Source organism: Coturnix japonica, chromosome 31 (assembly GCF_054131305.1).
Source record: "Coturnix japonica strain WE chromosome 31, WE-NBRP24, whole genome shotgun sequence".
NCBI lineage: Eukaryota > Metazoa > Chordata > Aves > Galliformes > Phasianidae > Coturnix > Coturnix japonica.
In genome coordinates, this window is record NC_140693.1 from 3,066,379 (window position 1) to 3,077,184 (window position 10,806).

Genomic DNA, 10,806 nt, shown 5'->3' on the forward strand with positions numbered 1-10,806 from the left:
ATGCCACTTATCTTCCCCCCATACGAATCACTGTCATGTTGTGTGTGAATTTGTGAGGTGGGTTTTGAAGCTGAAATTAAAAACTTCTTGTATGGCTGTCTTCATAGTGGCTATCCAGACTATCTGTAGAAATAACAGCTATTATGTAGTCAGCTATTCACCAGTTTTAACTGATTATAAATTACGTTTCAGGGTGGAGAACATAGCATAGTGCCTGACACCTGTGTTGATCCTGAGGGCATTCTTGATTCTGTGCATTATGATGTCATGGATATTAAAGAGCAAGCTGAGGCAGCACATAGTTCCATTGTATCCCTGGAGGACCCGAAGGAAGATATTGGCTGGTTTGAAAAGCAGCTGGAGAAAACTAACTTTGAACTGATGGAGACCAAAGAAGAGCTAACAGAGAAAAACACCAAACTACTTAAAACTGAAGAAGAGCTGATGCAGAAGAACAAAGGTGAGTTATGCGATGTGAAAGGTAGAAGACAGAAATAGTTCATTAATCTAAAAGAGAAATAACCAGTTTGAGTAGGAATTAGAGGAGATGTTCTACCTTTGGAACCATAGCCTGTAGATAAGTGATAGTTTGTTCCTTGTGTATATTCAGGTTCAGCAATTCCATGGTTTTTTAATTTCTCTTAACTCCATTGTGTATTTTCTTTGAAACCTGTAGACATAAATCAGCTTTTTAGACATCATGAGATGTCTAATACTGATATCTTAATGTCCTGTTTTTATAATTGAATGCTTATTTATTATTTGATTTACAGTGGAATAGTTACCACTAGCAAATACTTCCCTACTATTAGCAAAAGTGTTTAAAGTGTTCACTTTTGTGACATCAATTGTTCTTTCCAAAAGAATCATGGCTGAAACTTGTCTTATTTTCCCAGGATTTTGTGAAAAGTGAGAACACGAAAAATACAAAATCTGTCATGGCTTTTAATTCACCCTCTGCAAGTAACGAGAAAATGGTTGGTTTTTGTTCTAGTTTTGAAGCTAGCTTGGGACTTCCTGTAATTGTGTGGTCACACGAAAGAAGCAGTGTCTTATCCTTATGTGTATACCTGAATGGGAATCTTACATGCTTATGAGCTCTTCCTATTAAATTCCATAAGCTAACCAAAGGGCAAGTCAGTCTGTCCCCAGAGTGTGTAATGGCTGTACTGTGTAATGATTTGGAGGGAAGGATATTGCACACTGAATAGTTGGGAAGAGAAGCTTTAGTGTATTATCGTGTGCTTTTGTAAGTGAAGCCCTTGTATTAAACTAAGGTTCATATCATTAATATGCATGGCAGTTATTAAAAACAGATGTTCACATGTGATAGCAGTATCCTTGGCATGGTCAGAGTATGAGTAGTAGATTTTTCCCATTTGTTGTCTTCTGTTTTGTATGTTTGTTTATTTTATGTAATTAGAACAGCTTATGTAAGAAACAACTCCACAGCTTGGGAGCTACTTTTAAAGAAACTACTGCCTTATTAAGAAACTTTAAGAAACGTATGCCTTGAAATAGCTGAGATTTTGACAACTCCCTAAAGGGTATAAAATTGTCTACATTACTTGCCGTTGTGGTATCATCAGCATAATGAACAGAGGTGTCAGTAGTAAAGCTCAAAATGTCAACTTAAAATAACGTTGAACTAAAATGAAGTTTAAACAATGCTCTTGTTTCACATGTTCACATCTCTGTTGAACAGAAATCCGGAAAAGACTACTTCCTGAGAAAGCGAGTACATGCTTCAAGACTGACTAAAAAGAAGGATGAAACACTGCAAAAAGTTGGAGATTTTATTCAAAGCTCTACTTCTATTATACACTCTAAAGGTTGGTGTAGAATAAGTTTTATTCCATGTTTTCTAGAAATTGTAGAATGGCTTGTTTCTGCTGTAGGCTATTAATGTATGTGTTCTTAGACTTGTCTGCCATGTTAAGTTGTCCTTTGATTTATGAAGTAAATGCATTTATTCGTCTCTTCAGAGATTCATTATTACATTTGTGAAAACCTACAAGTATACAGAGAAAGTTGGTTCTGTCTTGTGCTTCTGTCAGCACCAAAGTTAGGCCTGTTGTTTAACTCCTGCTGAAGTTTCTGACTTCCAGCGACTTCTGAGCCATGATTGTCTTTCATACTCCATTTTAATGCGTGCTTTAAGCTGCCGTACCTGAACCTATAAACAGTTTCAGCTATAGAAGCAATAAAGAACCTCGATGAACACATACAATTTCTGAGTATTTTCACTTAAATTTTACGTGTCATTTATAAACCAAGTTTGTTACAAAGCTTTTTTTGCATTCATTGATTTAAAGACTCACAAAACCAGTAAGTTGATTGGTTTACGTATCAAAACAAATTTCTTCTAGCCAAGAAGCTGATGTCAGCAGTAAGTTCTCCTAAATCAAACGAACCTGAAAGTCTCGAAGAAGGAGAGACCAAGCCAAAACGATCCAAAAGGAAGCTGTATTCCACTGTCGTTTCTGGCCCTCTAAATATACCTGCTTCTTCGGTAAGCGATTATACTGTAGTCTTGGCTTAAAATAAACTACTAAGGAGTCCAAACAGACTGGAGGTTTCATCTATTTGCAGGGGGAGGTTGAAAGTACTGAGGTATTTCTTTATTCTACCAAGTCATTCTTGTTGGTCTTCCTGCTGTTCTGTTTTATTTTGTCCTCAAAGATCTCTGTGTTTGGCTGGCTTACAGTTTACTAAGTAGGTGATGTAGCAATCACGGAGATGTCTTCTAATTTGGAGTCATAGATAATTTCAGTGTGTCGGAGTGGGATTTTTCTACTACACGCTTTTCTAGAGCACAACTTAGACAGCTTTTTAGGTATGCTTAAACTATGATCTCCTGTCTAAGCCAACTTGCAAAGGATCTGATGTGCCAGTTTCATGACTCTGTCGGCAGCTATTGTGCTAAGAACATTCTTGCTCTGTTGGAACTGCATCTTTTAATTATATTAGAGTCCTTTTTCTGTTCAGCATAGTGATCATTTGCCCATACTGTAATATCCCTCTGAATTTTTTGATGATTTGACGAATGATAGGGGCAGAAACCAAAATGTTTTTTTTTTTTTTTGTTAGAGGATGAAGAAGATGAGAATTTCTTTTCTCACTGTAGTTCTGAGAACATGGAACTGAACCGAGAACTGAAATTCTGGGCAAGTCATAGCTACAGGGATTGAGGCTAAAAATGTTTTCTGAACGCTTCATGTTTCACAAAACAAGTATTATAATACTCTTTTGAAAACAAGTATTTCAAAATGAAAGCTGCCTTCAGGCTTTCCTCAGATGTGTGTGCTTTTTTAAGATAAACAGGATTTTGTACATTCTCCATATTTGTTCCTTGTGATTAAGCTGCATTAAAATGATCTCGGTATCCCATAGTTTTCTGAATAAAATATAATAAGCAAATGCCATTCTGAAATCCATTTAGGGGAAGAAATATGTTTGCGTGGGTCAAGAAGAGCTTGTCAGTCTTGTGTGAAAAGATGAGTAACTTTTGAAATGTTTTCTTCAGGAATCTGAGGAACAAAAGAAGGAAAGTGATCATCTGATCATCAAGCGACGGCTGAGATCCAGAACAGCTAAAAAACCTTGAAGAAGCATGTTTGTTCCCCTTTCTCAGGACATACTTTTATCGTATTATTAAAACTGGTTGTTAATAAACAGTAACAGTTACTCCTTTGTGTTCTTAAATTTGTATATAGATGTTTGTTGCAGAACGGCGGGAGAAAAGCAGACGACCACACCTGTCATTGACATATGATCAGCTATTCTCGTTTATTCCTTGGCTGCGTGTACCTTTATAATACGGATAATTAGCTCATACATATTCCAAAAGTGGAGCTCATCATTGGTTCCCAATTACATACTATCCCCGAGTATCTTAACAGCTTGTTGTTATCAACTGAAAGCTACTCCCTTGCTGAGTTCCCAGAACCATGGCTAGTTTCTCACCATCCCAGGGCATCCTGTTGTTCTTGCTGTCCTTGCAGGTGTTATGGCTGCTTGCTTAGCTGCACCATGTTTACGACCCTTCTCAGCTAACTAGCTGTAAAAAACACTCTCTACATTTCCCCCGTTTTCTTTTAGGCTGAAAAGGGGTTTGATTTAACGACCGATTAATCATATTTAACAAGCAGTTCAGTTCATTTGTTCAATCAGTTCTCATGTAGTTTTATCCTGCTTCGTAGCTGCTGTTCTGTGAACTTCTCATCTGGATCCATGACGGACGCTCCATAGAATTCTTCTTACAATACTGCCTATAGAATAGCAACACTACTTAAATTAATAACATAACTATTATAACTCAATCAAGGCCTCGATTGACAATACTCTAAAAGTGAAAAAAGAGACAAGTCAAATACAACATAACAACATTACTGTTAAACCCACTAAAAAGAACAAACATGTTTGTACTGCAACCTAAGTTTCTGTAAACTGAAAATAAATCCATGAGGGTCCAATTGTGTTAATCTGTAACTGATCAGGAAAAGTCTTCAATTTTCATATACTCTGATATATTGATTTTAATGACCACTAAAATTTGTGCAATAAATGCTTTTAAGATGCTCATAACCATGCTCTACCGACTGAGTTATCTGGGCTAATAATTGATTAATGATCGTGCAATTTTATGAAGTAACATGTCAAATAGAACCAATTTTAGAGGTCAAACGTACTAGAGTATCACTAGGGGCATTATTACTTATTGACCCTTGAGAAACAGCAAGCCATGTTGGTGGAGGATGCGACAGGTAGTGCCAGCAGGGCGTCCCCTGCTTCAAGGTGCACATTTCCTCTCTCACCCATCACAGATTCTCTCCTGCATTCAGGGTCTGAAGGATTTCTTCCAGTTGTACACCATATCCGCATGGCCAGTGCGTGATATAGAGCCCAAGTGGAACACCTGCTTGGAAAACAGAATAAACTATCAAATTTAGTTCTATTAGCGTGCACTTTTGTCTAAAATGATGCATGGTTATATTTCAAAAATCCCAGTTAGTTAGATGTAAGAGAGGTATCTATTCTATGATACAGGGTCATCTCTTTGCCTGGGATTCCTTTCCAGGTTTTGTCTTTGCAAATTAAGAAAAGCTAATTAATAGGCTAATAATATCATAACCAAACAGTACTAAAACATTAAAAGAGCTATTCCTGTAGATTCTAGCATTGATTAGATCAAATCCTGTTTAATACACATCTGATCTATTACTAAAATAGAAGAAGCACACAACATCCTAGCTAATGCCTTAAACTCTAAATCTTGAGACTGCATTGGTAAAACAGAAAATCACACACTATGTCAAACTATTACTAATATTATCTATAACACAGCAAGTTACAAAGCAATATCACTAAGTAAGAAACACACAATTACAATTACTATGAAGGCTGGATGCTATTTTCTGACTTCAGATGAGACCGAAGATATCATGCTGGAACCCACATAGGGCCAGTCCCTGTGGAAATACGAGCATATTCATGACCCCAAGTTGTCAGTGGTAGGGGACAGCCCCAAAGTCCTGTGGCCATATTCCAAACATTAACCATAGGCTGTTCCTTTAGCACTGGGGAAGCCTCAAAATGACAATCCACATAAGCTGTATCTCTATGATCACGATTCAAAAAATTCAGCACAAACAAAACAAGCAAAACCTTACATAATATTTTCAAAAAATTCAGCACAAGCAAAACAAGCAAAACCTTGCATAATATTTCTTGTAGCGTGTCTCCCATATTCCCCCTTTTTTGTTTAATAATAATAAGAATGGATTTCAATGTTTGATAAATGTGATCAGTGATAGCTTGTCCAGTGGGAGAATGAGCAATGGCCGTAGTATGTTTAACACCCCCTTCTTGGAGGAAAGTTTGAGTGGCCTTAGAGGTATACGCAGGCCCATTATCTGTTTTTGTAGTATGTGGGATTCCCATAGCAGCATAAGCAGATAACCAGTGTTTACGGGTGTCATGACTGTGTTCACCTGTATGTGCTGTGGTAAATACGTAAGAAAAATTAGTATCTATTATTACATGTGCATATTTTAGACAGCCAAATTCAGGAACGTGAGTGACATCTGTCTGACACAGTTGAAGAGGTGTTGTGCCACATGGATTTGTCCCAATTTGAGGCAAAAAGATATCAGTCAAATTATGTAGCTGGTATTCAGTCATAAACATGGTGTATTGCATAAGAGAGAGGATCATTCTTAACACAGTTTTCCAATCATGAGGGGTCATAGAGTAACTGTCACTGTTTGCAACCAAAAGATTGTATGTAAAGGCTGACTGAACTCCGTATGTTCTCACTGACTCCCTTAGCTCCTTCACTGCCTCACAAAGCAGGGATTCCAAATGGGGGACCTGATTAGGAAAGGTTTGCAACGTGTCAGCATCACCCCTTAATATAGTTTCTTTTCTGCACTGCTCTAAGACATCACAGTACGCTGTAGGGAAATTTGTCATTCCTGCTCCCTTCAAAGTATCATCAGGAGGAAATGCGTCCGATTCTCTTTCTGGATCTACTGGACCGGGATCACAATGATCCTCTGGTTTCGGTCCGTCCGTGTCTTTAACTACGTTACACATGGGCTGCACAGACGCAGCCGTGCACGACGAGGGGGGGGTGGCATGGCGAGGCGCAGAGAACGACGTGGGCGGAGCAGAGGGCGGGGGCGCGACGAGCGACGTAGGCGGACTGAAGGGCGGGGGGGCCGTAGAGACCGACAACGCGGTGAGCGACGTGGGGGGGGCGGCAGGCGGCCGCTGGCTGGGAATGGCTGGTTGTGTCGGAGCGCGGCCGCTGTTCTTTCGTGCGCTGGGCTGGAGGTTTCTTGACCGGTGACGGCAGGTGACGGTGGTGTGGTTGTCCGAGCGGCAGTTCTGGCACCACACACCGACAGCTTGGCAATTCCGTCGCAAATGTCCCTTAGTGCCGCACCGGAAACATTTAAAAGAGGTGCTTGGGCCTGCACTGGTTACCACAGATGCTTGTAAGGGTGCAAGAGCTGCTGACACTTGATTCTGAGAAGCCTCAGCCTGTGCCTTTAATCCTGCCCCTAGCTCTTTAATAGCCTCAACTATGAAAGCCTGAGCCCCTGTGGGCACACTCGATAATCTGTCTAACGCCTCCTCTATTGTCCAGTTACTCCTCAAAGTACTTAGAATGCCACGAGCTGTAGCATTACAATTCTGAAGTGCACAATGTTTTAGCATTATTTCCCTCATGTACTCTGGTACTCCAGCCTTCTCTATGGCTCCAGCTACCTTATCTAGAAACGCTCCAAAATCCTCATTTCTTCCCTGCTGGATTCCCATATAAGACGGCAGCCCACCTGGTGCCTTGATCTTATCCATAGCCTGCCTGGCCAGATACATTGACTCCCTACATTTAACTGGTCCTAATAAAGCCTGGGCCTCCGTCCGGATGAAAGGACCCACCCCTAAAAGTTCTTCAACGGCGACATTATACAAGGGATCTCCGGGCTGCCTAAGTATTGCAGCACTCTGTTGGCACATCTCTTCCCAATAAGCATTAAATAGCAGTTGTTGGTGCTGCGAAAAAATCAAACGACAATCAGATGGCAACAAAACCTGAGTACTCCAGGTATAATCCAGTATCTGTCTCGCTGGCTCACTTTTTACTCCAAACTGACTGACCGTAGACTGCAATTGTGACAACAACTTCCAATCTAAAGCACTGATAGTAGCCTTTGTCCCGCCTGCAACATTAGGCGAATACCCCCCCGGCAGCACCATCTGTTGCACCGCTTCCAACGCCTCACCGTCTCCCGCCTCTAAACAAGCCCGCGCCAGCGCAGCCCAAGCCCCCTCCCACTCCTGCGCGACGGCCTCCACCAGGGCACTCCGTGCCCCAGGGAGCGGCTCATTGCAAAGGGGGGTTGAGGGGGCCGGCTGTAGCGCCATGGTCGATGCAGGCGGCTCGTCTGATACAGACGTGCCGGGAGACGGAGACGGGGCACTCGGCTCCGCAGCCACCAGCTCGGCGGCCAGCGGCAACTGTACAGTGGACACAGCAGGGGGCACCGGGCAATCCAACCACTCATTATAATTCTTATTCCTCCCCTGCACAGCACTAGCTTGCTCTGCCGCTTTCTTTTCTGCCTGATGTAGCAACAAATCATTATAAACCATACGCCACCACTTCCCGCATTTTTTAGCTGTTTTATCCCCATCTAATATTCCCTGAAAAATTGCATTTCCAAATTTACGCCACTCAAAAAGATCATGCACTAAATGCGGATTCTGAAATAACCATTTAGCATACCCATACGCTAATAACTCGGGGAGTTCCTTTTGCAAGTCTGTCCCCTTAACCTGACGCTTTCTTTTCAAAAAACAAGAAAATACCTGACACCTTTTTTTAAAAAAGCAAGAAAATAATTCATAAACCACTTGCCTTCCCATACCTATTTGTCAGCGCGCTGTTGCAGCCTTAAAGGACGTCGTCGGCCCGTATCAGCTAGGCCCTTCTATAAGGTCATGTAGAGCACCTGCACCTTCTTTTCCTGGTGTATGCTATCCCCGCTGCTTAAGAATCCGAACACCTTCGCTGCTGCGATCCTTCCTGGTAGGCCACGTCGGGGGTCACCAATTGTTGCAGAATGGCGGGAGAAAAGCAGACGACCACACCTGTCATTGACATATGATCAGCTATTCTCGTTTATTCCTTGGCTGCGTGTACCTTTATAATACGGATAATTAGCTCATACATATTGCAAAAGTGGAGCTCTTCATTGGTTCCCAATTACATACCATCCCCGAGTATCTTTGCAGCTTGTTGTTATCATCCTGAAAGTTACTCCCTTGCCAAGTTCACAAAACCATGGTTAGTTTCTCACCATCCCAGGGCATCCTGTTGATCTCACTGTCCTTGCAGGTGGCATGGCTGCTTGATTAACTGCACCGTGTTTACGACACTTCTCAGCTAGCTGTAAAAAACACTCTCTACACAGGGCTCCTTTTCCAATTCTGTAATGCTTTTCTCTTTCAGGGCTGCTTTTCCTTGCTCTTTTCCCCTTGCAGGGCTCCTTTTCCCCTTGCAGGGCTCCTTTCCCCCTTGCAGGGCTCCTTTCCCCCTTGCAGGGCTCCTTTTCCAATTCTGTAATGCTTTTCTCTTTCAGGGCTGCTTTTCCTTGCTCTTTTCCCATTGCAGGGCTCCTTTTCCCCTTGCAGGGCTCCTTTTCCAATTCTGTAATGCTTTTCTCTTTCAGGGCTGCTTTTCCTTGCTCTTTTCCCCTTGCAGGGCTCCTTTTCCCCTTGCAGGGCTCCTTTTCCCCTTTGGGGAAAACAGTATTTCCTCCTTTGGGAGGAAATTTTACTACTCGGAAAGGGTAGTCAGGCATTGGAATTCACTGCCCAGGGAGGTGGTAGAGTCACCGACCATGGGAGTGTTCAAGAAATGCTTGGATGTGGTGTTGAGGAATATGATTTAGCCAGGAAGTATCGGTGATGGTTGGACTGGATGATCTTCCATGTCTTTTCCAGCCTTGATAATTCTGTGATTCTGTGAACCACAGAGAAACACCATCTGCTTCCTTAAGTGAATCTGGGCTGGAGAACAAAGGACTTGAGCTCATGTACAGTGAGGTGATCTACATGTAATTAAACTGATGTTCAAAAACCTACAGTACAGTGAGGTAATCTACATGTAATTAAACTGATGTTTGAAAACCTACGGTGTTTGACTCTGGTAGTATCTGCAACCTTAGATGTTTGGGAAAGTACTTAATTCTTGAATGGCTTCTTACCACGGTTTAGTGGGCAAATACTGGTGGTAGGTGGATGGACTGGATGATGCTTTAGGTCTTTTCCAACCTTGGTGATTCTATGATAGTATTTCTATCTATCTATCAGACCTGGCTGCCCTGCCTGTCTCATAGAGGCATCAAGTTCAGTTTCGTTTCCTCATAAAGGAGCAGCATTTTGGAAGGGCTGTGGAGAAAACACTTCGCCACCGAGTTTATTTCCACAAGCTTTATTATTATCTTTGGGAGAATATCACGAGCAGGCTTTGTTACTACGACTACGGAAAGCCGCGTTACCACAACAACGGCTGGCCAATAGCAAACCTGTTCTAGTAAAGATCTATGTTTGATCTAGTAAATGTGTATGTTTGATCTAGTAAAGGTTTATGTTTGGTGGCCCTGCTAGGCAGGGGGTTGGAACTACATGATCCTTGAGGTCCCTTCCAACCCGGGTCATTCTGTGACTGATTCTGTGTGACTCTGTGGAGGGTGAGGAGGAAAGGCAGGATCGCAGCGGAGCACCAATCAGAACTGAGGGCTGAAGGGGAAGGCGGGAGGGATTGGCCCGGGGAGTTAGAGGAGGGGAGTGGGGAAAAACAACCAATCGTAAGTCTGAACGCAGAGGTGAGGGCGGGTTTTTGGCCATAGCAACCAATCATCTGTAGATTGAGATGGTCCAGCGAATCACATTCATGTTCTTCAGGTCGAGCCAATCGCATGCGGAGCGGTTGAGCATCACCCAATGGGGACGCGCTGAGCGAACAAAAGGGGCATTCCAAGCTGCCGGCCCCTTTTTTCCCTCAGCCCAATTTCACATGACGCAACGGTTGGAGGAAGCGGTTCGCGAGCCGTAGTCGCCGCCGCCATTTTGTGAGCGTTGAGACTTGAGCCGGCGGCGGTCGGAAGCGCATTGGCGATCCGGACAGCATTAGCAGCGTCATTAAGCAGCGGAGACGCAGCTCGGAGGATGCGGTAGAGGAACCCAGCGGCAGCGGAGGGGGGGAAGCGTCGCTCGGTGGCGGAGGCGGCA

At 42.8% G+C, this 10,806-nt stretch overlaps 1 protein-coding gene across 1 annotated transcript; it reads left to right on the plus strand.

Moving 5' to 3' along the window:
- The first annotated feature begins 219 nt into the window (after nucleotides 1-219).
- Nucleotides 220-4,386, plus strand: LOC146755623 (kinesin-like protein KIF20B). The gene is made up of 5 exons (XM_085525381.1): nucleotides 220-460; nucleotides 897-977; nucleotides 1,706-1,832; nucleotides 2,370-2,512; nucleotides 3,527-4,386. The coding sequence occupies exons 2-5, from the start codon at nucleotides 939-941 to the stop codon at nucleotides 3,605-3,607; spliced, it is 390 nt and encodes a 129-aa protein (XP_085381507.1). The 5' UTR covers nucleotides 220-460; nucleotides 897-938; the 3' UTR covers nucleotides 3,608-4,386.
- Nucleotides 4,387-10,806: the final 6,420 nt, after the last annotated feature.

Coding starts and splice junctions, on each gene's coding strand:
- LOC146755623 (XM_085525381.1), top strand. CDS start 939: ATGGCTTTTAATTCACCCTCTGCAAGTAACGAGAAAATG. Junction 978..1,705: donor CTGCAAGTAACGAGAAAATG/GTTGGTTTTTGT, acceptor TCTGTTGAACAG/AAATCCGGAAAAGACTACTT. Junction 1,833..2,369: donor TTCTATTATACACTCTAAAG/GTTGGTGTAGAA, acceptor AATTTCTTCTAG/CCAAGAAGCTGATGTCAGCA.